This window comes from Oncorhynchus clarkii, chromosome 29 (assembly GCF_045791955.1).
Source record: "Oncorhynchus clarkii lewisi isolate Uvic-CL-2024 chromosome 29, UVic_Ocla_1.0, whole genome shotgun sequence".
Lineage (NCBI taxonomy): Eukaryota > Metazoa > Chordata > Actinopteri > Salmoniformes > Salmonidae > Oncorhynchus > Oncorhynchus clarkii.
In genome coordinates, this window is record NC_092175.1 from 9344951 (window position 1) to 9360484 (window position 15534).

At 43.5% G+C, this 15534-nt stretch overlaps 1 protein-coding gene across 1 annotated transcript in view; it reads right to left on the minus strand.

The window, feature by feature from the left end:
• Nucleotides 1–15534, minus strand: part of LOC139388056 (G protein-coupled receptor kinase 5-like) — a 33328-nt gene that overhangs the window by 15035 nt on the left and 2759 nt on the right. Inside the window, exons 2-10 of the mRNA XM_071134570.1 lie at nucleotides 4835–4924; nucleotides 2290–2402; nucleotides 1761–1838; nucleotides 1579–1676; nucleotides 1315–1407; nucleotides 1143–1206; nucleotides 823–963; nucleotides 490–680; nucleotides 181–218 (exon numbers count right to left, since the gene is read on the minus strand). Of these exons, the coding sequence (XP_070990671.1) occupies nucleotides 181–218; nucleotides 490–680; nucleotides 823–963; nucleotides 1143–1206; nucleotides 1315–1407; nucleotides 1579–1676; nucleotides 1761–1838; nucleotides 2290–2402; nucleotides 4835–4924 (906 nt within the window). The remainder of the gene's footprint in view (nucleotides 1–180; nucleotides 219–489; nucleotides 681–822; nucleotides 964–1142; nucleotides 1207–1314; nucleotides 1408–1578; nucleotides 1677–1760; nucleotides 1839–2289; nucleotides 2403–4834; nucleotides 4925–15534) is intronic.

Genomic DNA, 15534 nt, shown 5'->3' on the forward strand with positions numbered 1-15534 from the left:
CTTCGATGGAAGCGTGATCTGATCTGGGCGTGAAGCACAGATAAGGTTGCGACAGAGGTGCAACTTTCAACTTTTGTTTGGTGTGTTTATCTGACTGGATAATAATAATTATGCCCCCCACCACCACTTCTCAAACCAAAGTTGCGCTCCTGGATTGCGATATTATTGAAGTGTGCCTACCATTGTCATCCAGAAGTATGTTCTCCGGTTTTAGATCCCTGAAACAGAAAAACAAAAAGACAGAAGTCAGTACAGTGCCTTTTCAATGTCACAATCTGTTTTAATATGGTTGTGTTCCAGTTCTCCACCCTTTTCCAGAAGTGTGCAAGAGGTGGGCAAACAATTTCTCGCACAGATTTACAATGGGGGGGAACTCCTTCCAGTCAATACTTACACCAATCCTATGCTTTTAAATCCATGAAGGGGAGTGTGCGAGGGCACACTTCTGGAAAAGAGTGTAGAATCAGGACAGAGCCTGTGTCTACTGACCTGTAGACAATGTTCCTCTGGTGGAGGTGGTGGAGACCACAGCAGACCTCAGCAGCATAGAACCGAACCCTGGCCGGCTCCAGGCCTGGAGGACCAATGTTATAGATGTGGAACCGCAGGTCTCCTCCGTTCATTATGCTTAGAACCAGACAAAGAGATTGTTTGGTCTCATACGCATACGCCAGACTCACCTAGAGATAAAGTTATGGGAGGATGGAGGGGAAGAGAGGACATAGAGAGACAAAAAGAAAAGAGGGGATGAGGGAAAAAGGATGGAAAGAAGGAGAAGAGGATGGAGAGACAGAGAGAGTCCGATTGTGTGAAGAACCCTACCACAAATCTGCTGTTGAGCTTTTCCAGTATCTGTTTCTCGTTGAGGGCCATGGCCTCTCCTCTCCTCTTCTTCATGTGAGTCTTCTCCAGCTTCTTACATGCATACATCTTCCCAGAGGCTCGCACCTGGCATGCCCACACCTGGGGGAGAGGGGAGGAAGGGAGAAAAGGATGGGGAGGCGGAGAGTGTATGAGCTGAATCCTCACGATCAAAATTGTAGTTAATAATTTGCATCTCAAGTTGGATTTGGGCTCTATCTTTTCAGTTTTGATTTCTCTCCAAAACTTTGTGAAAAGAAGTGTAGTGAAAGAAGCCTAACCTCCCCGAAGCCTCCCTTGCCCAGCATCCTGTACTGTCTGAAGGTGTGTTTGGTAACGGGTTGTCTGGTGGGAGAGAAATACACAGTTAGTGGCTGGGTGTCAAGCACGTGGGGACATATCTCACTTAGTTTGATTACTCAGTCAAACACACACCCGTCCATATGCACTGACCTCTCTACCATCTTCCACTGCAGAAAACGCTCAAAGTACATGCTCTGCAGGTACTGAAGGAAGGGGGCACCACTCAGGAACTCATGGAGGTCACTGTGATCACACAGTGAGAGAAGGGTGAATTACTTCGCAGCACACACATTCACATTCACTCATGCGTGGGGTAAGATAGTGGAGGGAAGGGTGAGAGCAACATGGGGAAGGTTGGAGTAAGAGGGAGGTCAGTGTTTAGAGATCTGTGGTTAGGATAAGGGTCAGACTCACTCTGTGCAGTCAATGAAGATGTCTCTACCGTGCCTCACCTTCAGACTCTCTCTGCACCTCTTACCATAGCTCTCCACAACCTGTACACACTCAGACGACTGGCAGGAGAACATACACAGTTATTTAGCACAAATCTAAAGTGAGAAATCAACCTTTAGTGTGTGTGTGTGAAGAGACGGTACCTGTCTACTGAGGAACCTGTTAATGATTTGCATGCCAAAACTCTTCCTATCTTCATCTGATTGCACCTCATACTCCCCCTGTAAAAATTCAAAGACATCTGTACTTGTGATTCCTGTTTTGTCAACATGAATTTTGAAGATCCCCGTCTAGTATCTGTCACTGATTGCTTGATCGTTCTTCATGAACGACCCAGGTCACTAAATCTCAGCATGCCATTGAATCCAGGCCAATAAGGAAATACAGAGAGATCTGAATAACAAAGTTATTTATAACCCAGTAGACATAAGACGTCTTCTGCATACTGTAACATACTTTACGTTTCTAACAAAGTTATCATATTAGAACTCTTTCCTGGCCGTGCGCCCAAAACACACCCCTTTCAGAAATATGGCATCACTTTGTTATGACGCAGGTCTTTCAGCAGAGTGTACTTTAACATCAGCTCGCAGCATTCAGTCGGATCATCTCCCCCAAAATGGACCATACCACCTCCTTTATAGTGAATAAGGCCTATATAGTGGATCGTACCATTTTGTCCAGTAGGGAGTTGCAGTGCCGTAGCTCAGGTTTGCTCTGACAGAAGAGACAGAATAGTTGTCTGCCAATAGGCTGCTTCACACACAGACTGGAGTAGTCTCTCGCTGAAACAAACACACATTACAAACATACAGTATTACACATACAAAACTTGCACTCACACACGCACATAGACACACATACACACCAGGGTTGTGCTCAATTCATAATTGCATTGAGAATGCGTCATAAGTCATTTTGAATTGAAGTAGTAAACATGATACAGAATTTCAATTGAAATTGGTATTAAAGGCAATAGAACTGAATTCAGTGAAATTAATTGAAATTCAAATGCCTCTTCTATTGTATATTAGGTGTAGTCTATACAAATATACATATTGTACATAAAACATCAAACATGTCATTATGTACAGTTGAAGTCAGAAGTTTACATACATTTAGGTTGGAGTCATTAAAACTAGTTTTTCAACCACTCCACAAATTTCTTGTTAAACAAACTATAGTTTTGGCAAGTCGGTTAGGACATCTACTTTGTACATGACACAAGTAATTTTTCCAACAATTGTTTACAGACACATTATTTCACTTAGAATTCACTGTATCACAATTCCAGTGGGTCAGAAGTTTACATACACTAAGTTGACTGTGCCTTTAAACAGCTTGGAAAATTCCAGAAAATTATGTTACGGCTTTAGAAGCTTCTGATAGGCTAATTGACATCATTTGAGTCAATTGGAGGTGTACCTGTGGATGTATTTCAAGGCCTACCTTCAAACACAGTGCCTCTATGCTTGATATCATGGGAAAATAAATCAGCCAAGACCTCAGAAAAAATATTGTAGACTTCCACAAGTCTGGTTCATTCTTGGGAGCAATTTCCAAACACCTGAAGGTACCACGTTCATCTGTACAAACAATAGTACGCAAGTATAAACACCATGGGACCACGTAGCCTGTATACCGCTCAGGAAGGAGACGTGTTCTGTCTCCTAGAGATGAACGTACTTTGGTGTGAAAAGTGCAAATCAATCCCAGAACAACAGCAAAGGACCTTGTGAAGGTGCTGGAGGAAACAGGTACAAAAGTATCTATATCCACAGTAAAACGAGTCCTATATCGACATAACCGGAAAGGCTGCTCAGCAAGGAAGAAGCCACTGCTCCAAAACTGCCATAAAAAAAGCCAGACTACTGTTTGCAACTGCACATGGGGACAAATATCATACTTTTTGGAGAAATTTCCTCTGGTCTGATGAAACAAAAATAGAACTGTTTGGCCATAATGACCATCGTTATGTTTGGAGGAAAAAGGGGGTGGCTTGCAAGCCGAAGAACAACATCCCACCGTGAAGCACGGGGGTGACAGCATCATGTTGTGGGGGTGCTTTGCTGCAGGAGGGACTGGTGCACTTCACAAAATAGATGGCATCATGAGGAATTCAAATTATGTGGATTTATTGAAGCAACATCTCAAGACATCAGTTGGGAAGTTAAAGCTTGGTCGCAAATGGGTCTTCCAAATGGACAATGACCCTATTGTGGCAAAATGGCTTAAGGACAACAAAGTCAAGGTATTGGAGTGGCCATCACAAAGCCCTGACCTCAATCCCATAGAACATTTGTGGGCGGAACTGACAAAGCGTGTGCGAGCAAGGAGGCCTACAAACCTGACTCAGTTACACCAGCTCTGTCAGGAGGAATGGGCCAAAATTCTTATTGTGGGAAGCTTGTGAAAGGCTACCCGAAACGTTTGACCCAAGTTCAACAATTTAAAGGCAATGCTACAAAATACTAATTGAGTTTAAGTTTAACTTCTGACTCACTGGGAAAGTGATGAAAGAAATAAAAGCTGAAATAAATAATTCTGACATTTCACATTCTTAAAATAAAGTGGTGAACCTAACTGACCTAAGACAGGGAATTTTAACTGATTAAATGTCAGTAATTGTGAAAAACTGTGTTTAAATATATTTGGCTAAGGTGTTTGTAAACTTCCGACTTCAACTGTACATGCATATGAAATATTGTTGATACAATAGATTTTCAGGACAAAACCTTAAAATGTATGATCAAGGAAAACAGAACCTGTATGTGAATATTCTAAGTTATTATATTTCAGTAATCACTTACATTTTGTTCAATATGGGAAAAATAATACATTTCCCAGAATGCATTCGTTTAACCCTCAAGTTGACCCTGATGCCTTACATTTCTTTTTCAAACAAATGCAATGGTTGGTGGAAATATATTTGGCTATTAAGTTTCAAAGAGCATATGAATTTTTTTTATAGAGAAAAGTTATATATTCTTTGTTATCTGGAAGTGTGACCTGTCAGATTCAATGAAACTCTCATGTTCAACGATAGAGTGGAATTTCTTTGAATTGAACCAAATTAAATTCTACTTCCTGACATTCAAATTCTACATCCTGTTGGGTGTGGTCAATTCATTTCAAATTTCAACTCATGAGTTGAATGGGAGTCAATTCCCACAGCCCTGACACACACACACACACACACAAACAAACACACACTGACCGATGGTGTTACCCAGCTCCATACACTGGCTTATGTGAGGGAAGCGCAGCATCCTTCTCCATTTCCAACTCCTGCCTTTTCCTCCTCCACCTGGAGAGAGATGCAACAAGGGTAGGGAAGAATGAGAAGACATTTGATTTTACAGCTGAGCTGTCATAGTATACTGTTTTTCTTACCCAAAAGCATGTGAGTTTATTCAACCCTTTGGGTTATGTATTGTGTGTGATATGTTAACAGGGGGCTTCAGAAATAAAATAAATAGATAAACAATATCAGCAGTAAGACCAAAACATCTCACATTTGATAACTGGACAGATTCAGGCTTCTAGTTGAGTAGTTACAACCTTAACCTGAAGGTCTTTGCTCTGTTTACCTTTTCGTTCATCTCAACACACTGGAAATAGATTACTATCAGTCTGTCAACAACAGCCTTTGTTCCAGTGTGTGTGTGTGTGTGTGTGTGTGTGTGTGTGTGTGTGTGTGTGTAGTTTCCTTGTCAATCAGGTTCCAGCCCTGGCATCCATCCATTCCAAAAGAGAGATCTATAAATAGGTCTAGGAGCAGGAACAAAGCCTATGGGTCCACATACAGTAGCACTGCATCCTACACACACGTTTGCTTTACAATCCTTGCGGGGACCAAACCATTGATTCCCATTCAAAATTCTATTTTCCCTAACCTTAACCCTAATTCTAACACTAATTGTAAACCAAACCCTAAACCTAACCCCTAAGCCTAAAATAGCCTTTTTCTTTGTGGGGACCAGCAAAATGACCCCACTTGTCTGAAAATTCTAGTCCCCACAAGGATAGTAAAACCAAAAAAACGCACACTCACAGTGCAACCTGTTTTGTGACCTCACGCAAAATCCCAACATTAATGTCTCACAGAATGGAAAAACAAAATATAAAGTCATCTTTTGATGTGTGTGCCTACCACAGGAGGTTGGTGGCACCTTAATTGGGGAGGACAGGCTCGTGGTAATGAGCCATCCTCCCCTCAGCAGCCTCCACTGGTGTCTACAGTACCCCTTGGGGAGGGTATACCCCAAAAAAGCGGATGTTGGAGAAAAAGCAAATAAGAAGCGTTATGTATGTTACATGAAATAGACACACTTTTTGGGGCAGACTGAACTAATTAGCAAAAGTCTGAGTTGGTAGACCTTAGGTCAAAACATGCATGGTCAGTTGGAAGGAAAGGCTTGGTTGAACACAAAAACAATCATACAAAGAAACGTGCCATTTCCATTAGTACTTTAACAGAGGAAAAACAACCGTTGTGGATGTTTACAGAGTTTGAAATAGACATTCGAATCTTAAACATTTCTTTATAAAAATCTATCACAACACATTTGTTGTCATTTGGAATGTTTTTTAAAAGTCCCGTAGAAGGCATAGTATATTAGGATTGCATACTTAACATGTACCCTGGATAATAGACTGCCAGGCACCACACCCTAATAGGTCCTTTTTTTCTCTTGATGTATTTAAAAATGTACCTTTACCAGTTAAATAAAATATTTAAAAATATTTAAATGTTTCTGAAATATTGTAACAAAGCATGCAAATAAGACCATAGACGTGTCTATACTGCCAATCCACTTTTCCGGACACTGGATGATGTCAGAATATTTTGCTTGCATTTGAAAAGGACACTTATCTTTCTATCTAAAAAAAAACAGTACTGCCATACATGACAAATGTATTTCAGCATATATTCTCCAAGAGAATCTTAGCTAGAACCCGTCGTTTTCAAGATATCAACAATTGCCTCAGTAAAAGTCTGAAGAACATGGTGCATTCGGAAAGTATTCAGACTCCTTGACTTTTTCCACATTTTGTTATGATGTTGGAGTGGGGGACTGTCCTGTCCCAGTATTCTGCCCCGGATCTCAAGTTACATCCCTGCGCCGCCTTGTCCCACCCTCTATGCCATTGGGAGGAACTACGATGTGGGGAATCGTGAGCTTCTCACGGTTGGAGGAGTGGAGGCACTGGCTGGAAGAGGGTGGAACATCCATTCATTGTTTGGACCGACTACAAGAACCTGGATTATCTCCTCCCCGCCAAGCGTCTCAATTCCAGGCAAGCTAGTGGCGCCCTGCTTTTCTCCCGGTTCAACTTTTCCCTCTAATACCGACTGGGATCCAAGAATGCCAAGCCGGATGCTCTGTCACGCTGCTATAGCCCCACGGCTACAACCCCGGAACCCGAGACCATCCTTCCCACCTCGTGCCTGGCGATTGCGTTCAGCTGGGGAATAGGGAAGCAGGTTCGTGAGGCTCAGCATTCCCAGCAGAACCCTGGGGGGAGGCCCAGATAACCGGATGTTTGATCCTGACGTGGTCCGCTCCTCGGTCCTGGAGTGGTCCGCTCCTCGGTCCTGACGTGGTCCGCTCCTCGGTCCTGGAGTGGTCCGCTCCTCGGTCCTGACATGGTCCGCTCCTCGGTCCTGGAGTGGTCCGCTCCGCGGTCCTGGAGTGGTCCGCTCCTCGGTCCTGACGTGGTCCGCTCCTCGGTCCTGGAGTGGTCCGCTCCTCGGTCCTGACCCGGGCTCCCGTCAAACCCTGGCCTTTGTGCGACAACGCTTTTAGTGGCCCTGACGTCTCTGCATTCGTCGCTGCATGCACGATCTGTGCGCAGAACAAGACTCCTCGGCAAGCTCCGGCTGGTTACCTTCAACCTCAGCCTGTCCCTCACCGTCCCTGGTCTCGCATATCCCTGGACTTTGTCACGGGTCTCCCCCCGTCTGATGGCAACATCGCCATTCTGACAGTAGTGGACCGGTTTTCCAGAACTGCCCACTTCATTCCTCTCCCCAAGCTACCCTCTGCCAAAGAGACGGCCCACCTCACGGTGCAGCACATCTTCCGGATCCATGGACTCCCATTGGACATGGTCTCCGACTGGGTAGGCCGTCATTGTAAATAAGAATTTGTTCTTAACTGACTTGCATAGTTTAATAAATGTTAAATAAAAAATATATAATAATCTCTTCACTGCCTGGTCTCCGCCAACCCCACCACCTGGAGCCAGCAACTAGTGTGGGTCGATTACGCCTGCAACACCTTTCCTTGCTCTGCCACGGGTCTCTTGCCCTTTGAGTGTTCCTTGGGTTATCAAACCCCGCTCTTCCCTGCGCAAGAGCGGGTGGAGTCCCGCAAGCTTTCCCCTCGGGTTTATCGGTCCTTTCCCCATCTCCAAGGTCATTAGCCCCTCTGCTGTTCGTCTTCGGTTGCCCCGTACCCTCCTTATACATCCAAACTTTTCATGTGTCTAGAATCCCCCGCTAGGGACATCCTGGACCCAGGCCTCATCACTGATTTCCAACGCCGGCACCCCGGTCAACCACTCATGTGCCCAGGTAGAACGCCAGGTGGCGCCCCTAGAGGGGGGTTACTGTCACACCCTGATCTGTTACACCTGTCTTTGTGCTTGTCTCCACCCCCCCTCCAGGTGTCGCCCATCTTCCCCATTATCCCCAGTGTATTTACACCTGTGTTCTCTGTTTGTCTGTTGCCAGTTTGTTTTGTTCGTCTAGCCTACCAGCATGTTTACCCTTGCTCTTGTCCGTTTCTAGTTCCTGTTTTCCCGGTTTGACCATTCTGCCTGCCCTGACCATGAGCCTTTTGACCATGCCGTTCTGTACCTTTTCACACCACACTGGATTATTGACCTTTGCCCGCCCTGACTCTGAGACTGCATGCCGTTCTGTACCTTTTGGGCTCTGATCGGGATTACTGACCTCAGCCTGCCCTTGACCTGTTGTTTTGCCTGCCCCCTGTTCTAGTAATAAACTTTTGTTACTTCGACACTGTCTGCATCTGGATCTCCCCTAAAACATGATATGTTTAACAATTATTTTGGTTACTACATGACTCCATATGTGTTATTTCATAGTTTTGATGTCTTCACTATTATTCTACAATGTAGATAATAGTAAAAATAAAGAAAAACCCTTGAATAAGTAGCTGTGTCCAAGCGTTTGCACTGCAATCTCCCACAAAGCAGGGCATGGCCTGTAGCCAATGGCGACATATTATTCAGGGTCATGTTTAACTAAAAACCATTGGACATAAACATTACACAACAACTTGGAAATCACAAATTCAACAATGAGTGCTGAGGCGCCACCGCAGCCCCGGGTTTGATCCCAGGGTGTGTCTCAGCCGGCTGTGACCCAGAGACCCATGAGGCGGCGCACAATTGGCCCAGCATTGTCCGGGTTAGGAGAGGGTTTGGTTGGCCGGGATTTCTTTGTCTCATCATGCTCTAGCGACTGCTTGTGGCGGGCCAGTGGCCTGCAAGCTGACTTTGGTCGTCAGTTCGACAGTGTTCCTTCCAACACATTGGTGCGGCTGGCTTCCGGGTTAAGTGAGCAGTGTGTCAAGAAGAAATCCGTAGGGGAGTTGCAGCGATAAGACAAGTTCATAACTACCACTTGGATATAAAAAAAGGGGGGTAATGCCATGGGCCAGAAAAGTTTGAATACATTGGCCATGCTGTCAGTCCAGCATGACTTCTGCCGCGTTCAAAACAACTGGAAACTCGCAACTGGGAAATCTCAGACTTCAGTGAGTTCAAGACAACTGGGAACTCGGATAAAACTAGCTCAGACTGGGAAAATACGGGAAATAATTTTGAACAGTCATCCAACTCGGAATTCCAAGTCAGGATTTCGGGCCTCTGTCTAGAGCCCACAAGAAGGACCGCCGCGCCAACTTCCTGTTCAAGTGAAGCACAACCGAAAACCAAAATATACAAAATAATACAAGTGGGTTCAAAACCCGTCGCACACTAGAACATATCTTGCACATAGTTTACAAAGAAACAATCACCGACGAGGACAATGAGGGGGAACAGAGGGTTAAATACACAACATGTAATGTATGGGATTGGAACCAGGTGTGATACAAGACAAGACAAAACCAAAGGAAAATGAAAAGAGGATCAGCGATGGCTAGAAGGTCGGCGACTTCGAACGCCGCCCGAACAAGGAGAAGGACCAACTTCGGCAGAAGTCGGACAACAACACAACAAGGTGAGTCCAAAAATGTATTGTATGCTGCTGCATAAATTATGTAATATGCCAGGGAAATATGTATACTGAAAGTAATACTGAGTGTATGTTGTGTAGTAAACTGTTAATAGCCCAAGTGCCTCACCCTAATAATTTGGTCCCTTTCCTACCTCATAATTTGGCCTACTGTTCTGACTGTTGTAACTGTTAAGATGCACTGAAGAACACGTTTTACATTCTCCAAACCATTTGTGCTATTTCGTTTTTTTTTTTGCGTTTTGTGTAACTTATTTTTTAACTTATTGTGTACATAAATGTTGCTGGTACCGTCTCTTATAACTGAAAATAACTTCTGGACATCAGAAAAGTGATTACTCATCGCGGACTGGAAGAAACCTTTTCTTTTAACGAGTCCAACGAGAATGAAATCCTGCATTCACTGGAACAGGCCCAGATCCATGCCTTTTGCGTGAAGAAAAGACGGCGGAAAAGGGGACGCAGATCGGGGATCCTTCTCAGAACCCGGAGGCGAACGAGTAAACTCCCAATGCCTTCCATTCTTCTTGCTAATGTGCAATCATTGGAAAATAAAATTGATGACCTAATATTAAGATTATCCTACCAACGGGACATTAAAAACTGTAACATCTTGTGTTTCACCGAGACATGGCTGAACGAAGACGCGGAAAATATAGAGCTAGCGGGATTTCCCATGCACCGGCAGAACAGAGACGCTACCTCTGGTAAGACGAGGGGTGTGTGTCTTTTTGTCAATAACAGCTGGTGCTCTCCCCCGCCCTCCATTTGTCAAATCTGACCATAATTCTGTCCTCCTGATTCTTGCTTAAAAGCAAAACCTAAAGCAGGAAGTACCAGTGACTCGGTCAGTACGGAAGTGGTCAGATGCTACACTACAGGACTGTTTTGCTAGCACAGACTGGAATATGTTCCAGGATTCATCCAATGGCATTGAGGAATACACTACCTCAGTCATTGGCTTCATCAATATGTGCATCGATGACGTCGTCGCCACAGTGACTGTACGTACATATCCCAACCAGAAGCCATGGATTACAGGCAACATCCGCATCGAGCTAAAGGCTAGAGCTGCCGCTTTCAAGGAGTGGGAGACTAATCCGGATGCTTATAAGAAATCCCGCTATGCCTTCAGATGAACCATCAAACAAGCAAAGCGTCAATACAGGATCAAGATTGAATCCTACTACACCAGCTCTGACACTCGTCGGATGTGGCAGGCCTTGAAAACTATTACGGACTACAAAGGGAAACCCAGACGCGAGCTGCCCAGTGATGCGAGCCTACCAGACGAGCTAAATGCCTTTTATGCTTGCTTCGAGGCAAGCAACACTGAAGCATGCACGAGAGCACCAGCTGTTCTGGATGACTGTGTGATAATGCTCTCGGTAGCCGATGTGAACAAAACCTTTAAACAGGTCAACATTCACAAAGCCGCTGGGCCAGACAAATTACCAGGACATGTACTCAAAGCATGCGCGGACCAACTGTCAAGTGTCTTCACTGACATTTTCAACCTCTCCCTGACCGATCTGTAATACTTACATGTTTCAAGCAGACCACCATAGTCCCTGTGCACAAGGAAGCGAAGGTAACCTGCCTTAATGATTACTGCCCCGTAGCACTCACGTCGGTAGCCATGAAGTGCTTTGAAAGGCTGGTCATGGCTTACAACAACAACATCCTCCCGGACACCCTAGACCCACTCCTATTTGCATACCACCCCAATAGATCCACAGATGACACAATCTCAATCGCACTCCACACTGCCCTATCTCACCTGGACAAAAGGAACACCTATGTGAGAATGCTGTTCATTCATTCCAGTTCTCTGCTGCCAATGACTGGAACGAACTACAAAAATCTCAGAAACTGGAAACACTTATCTCCCTCACTAGCTTTAAGCACCAGCTGTCAGAGCAGCTCACAGATTACTGCACCTGTACATAGCCCATCTATAATTTAGTCCAAACAACTACCTCTTCCCCTACTGTATTTATTTAATTAATTTGCTCCTTTGCACCCCATTATTTCTACTTTGCACATTCTTCCACTGCAAATCTACCATTCCAGTGTTTTACTTGCTATATGGTATTTACTTCGCCACCATGGCCTTTTTTTGCCTTTACTTCCCTTATCTCACCTCATTTGCTCACATTGTATATAGACTTATTTTTCTATTCTATTATTGACTGTATGTTTGTTTTACTCCATGTGTAACTCTGTGTTGTTGTATGTGTCGAACTGCTTTGCTTTATCTTGGCCAGGTTGCAATTGTAAATGAGAACTTGTTCTCAACTTGCTGGTTAAATTATTTATCCTTTATTTAACTAGGCAAGTAAGTTAAGAACACATTCTTATTTTCAATGGCGGCCTAGGAACGGTGAGTTAACTGCCTTGTTCATGGGCATAATGACAGATTTTTACCTTGTCAGCTCGGGGATTCAATCTTTCAACCTTACAGTTAACTAGTTCAACGCTTTAACCACCTGATTACATTGCACTCCACGAGGAGACTGCCCATTACGCAAATGCAGTAAGAAGCCAAGGTAAGTTGCTAGCTAGCATTAAACTTATCTTATAAAAAACAATCAATCAATCATAATCACAAGTTAACTACACATGGTTGATGATATTACTAGTTTATCTAGCGTGTCCTGCGTTGCATACAATTGATGTGGTGCGTATTCGCGAAAAAGGACTGTCTTGCTCCAATGTGTACCTAACCATAAACATCAATGCCTTTCTTAAAATCAATACACAAGTATATATTTTTAATCCTGCATATTTAGTTAATATTGCCTGCTAACCTGGCTCGTTGCGAACTCTGTGAAGACTATTTCTTCCTAACAAAGACAGCCAATTTCGACAAACACGGGATGATTTAACAAAAGCGCATTTGCGAAAAAAGCACAATCGTTGCACGACTGTACCTAACCATAAACATCAATGCCTTTCTTAAAATCAATACACAGAAGTATATATTTTTAAACCTGCATATTTTGCTAATAGAAATCCAGGTTAGCAGGCAATATTAACCAGGTAAAATTGTGTCACTTCTCTTGAGTGCATTGCACGCAGAGTCAGGGTATATGCAACAGTTTGGGCCGCCTAATTTTGCGTAATTATGACATAACATTGAAGGTTGTGCAATGTAACAGGAATATTTAGACTTATGGATGCCACCCGTTAGATAAAATACAGAACGGTTCCGTATTTCACTGAAAGAATAAACGTCTTGTTTTTGAGATGATAGTTTCCGGAATCGACCCTATTAATGACATAAGGCTCATATTTCTGTGTTATTATGTTATAATTAAGTCTATGATTTGATAGAGCAGTCTGACTGAGCGATGGTAAGCACCAGCAGGCTCATAAGCATTCATTCAAACAGCACTTTCGTGCGTTTTGCCAGCAACTCGTCGCTGTGCTTCAAGCATTGAGCTGTTTATGACTTCAAGCCTATCAACTCCCGAGATTAGGCTGGTGTAACCGATGTGAAATGGCTAGCTAGTTAGCGGGGTGCGCGCTAATAGCGTTTCAAACATCACTCGCTCTGAGACTTGGAGTGGTTGTTCCCCTTGCTCTGCAAGGGCCGCGGCTTTTGTGGAGCGATGGGTAACGCTGCTTCGAGGGTGGCTGTTGTCGATGTGTTCCTGGTTCGAGCCCAGGGAGGGGCGAGGAGAGGGACGGAAGCTATACGGTTACACTGGCAATAAAAAGTGCCTATAAGAACATCCAATAGTCAAAGGTATATGAAATACAAATCGTATAGAGAGAAATTGTCCTATAATAACTACAACCTAAAACTTCTTACCTGGGAATACTGAAGACTCCTGTTAAAAGGAACCACCAGCTTTCATATGTTCTCATGTAATGAGCAAGGAACTTAAACGTTAGCTTTTTTACATGGCACATATTGCACTTTTACTTTCTTCTCCAACACTTTGTTTTTGTATTATTTAAACCAAATTGATCATATTTCATTTTATTTTAGGCTAAATTGATTTTATTGATGTATTATATCAAGTTAAAATAAGTGTTCATTCAGTATTGTTGTAATTGTCATTATTACAAATATATATATATATTTTTTAAATCGGCCGATTAATCGGTATCGGCTTTTTTGGTCATCCAATAATCGGTATCGGCATTGAAAAATCATAATCGGTCGATCTCTAACAGAGGGTAGTGCGAATGGGGCCAAGCATCCTGCCATCCAGGACCTATATAATAGGCCAGAGGAAAGCCCATAAAATTGTCAGAGACTCCAATCACCCAAGTTATAGACTGTTTTCTCTGCTACCACACTGCAAGCGGTACCAGAGGGCCAAGTCTAGGACCAAAAGGCTCCTCAACAGCTTCTATCCCCACACCATTAGACTGCTGAACAAATCACAAAAATAGCCATCGGACAATTTACATTGACCCCCCCACCCCCTTTTCTAGACTGCTGCTACTCGCTGTTGTTTGTTATCTATGTATAGTCTGTCACGCCCTGACCTTAGAGATCCTTTAAATTCTCTATTTGTTAGGTCAGGGTGTGACGAGGGTGGGAAAACTATGTTTATATTTCTTTGTTGGCCGAGTATGGTTCCCAATCAGAGGCAGCTGTCTATCGTTGTCTCTGATTGGGAATCATACTACGGCAGCCCTTTTTCCCACCTTCTGTTGTGGGATCTTGTCTTTGTGTGTTGCATGTGTTTGCACTCCTAGCTTTACGTTTGTTGAGTTGTTTATTGTTTTTGGTGGAACATTTAAAATTAAAAGAAAATGTACGCCTTCCACGCTGCACCTTGGTCTTCCTTTAACGACAAGCGTTACATAGTCACTTAGCCCCCACCTACACATTGACTCTGTACCGGTGACCCCTGTATATAGCCTCGTTATTGCTATTCTTATTGTGTTACTTTTTATTATAACATTTTATTTTAGTCTACTTGGTAAATATTTTCTTCTTGAACTGCACTGTTGGTTAAGGGCTTGTAAGTAAGAATTTCACAGTAAAGTCTACACTTGTTGTATTCGGCGCATGTGGCAAATAAAGTTTGATTTAATTTGACTTGATGGTGCCCATGTAGCCTATAGACTGTTTTAGAGAAATGTAATCATTGAATATTGTAAGAGCTTTCATTGTCTGCTTATATGCCCCCAAGCCATAAGACTGCTGAAAAATTAATCAAATGACCACCTGGAGTATTTACATTGACCCCCCCATTTGTTTTTACACCACTGCTACTCGCTGGTGCTTGGTGGGGAAAACAAACCAAAAATGTGGGATGCATGCCAACAAAGCCACTACACAAAACAACACAACACTAAACAATACATTAATTGCACTATAACGGTGACAAACGGGGCCCACAAACTGTTAGGGCCTACATAAAACTGGCCAAGCAGCAGAGTCCCAACAGCAGTCCCAGCACCTTACTGCTGCTACACCTGGCTATCAACAGAGCCTTGTCTGGCAGCGAAACAGTTCATTCAGCCTCATTTACTGCCTTTAAAAAAAACATAGCTGATATGGCTGACTTGCTTAAACAAATGTGGTTTCTACTGACAATTGAGATGTACAAACTATGGCATAAGGGGACGACAAGCAGACAAGAGGCAATCCGTAATTTCGATTAAGACGTTCATGAGCG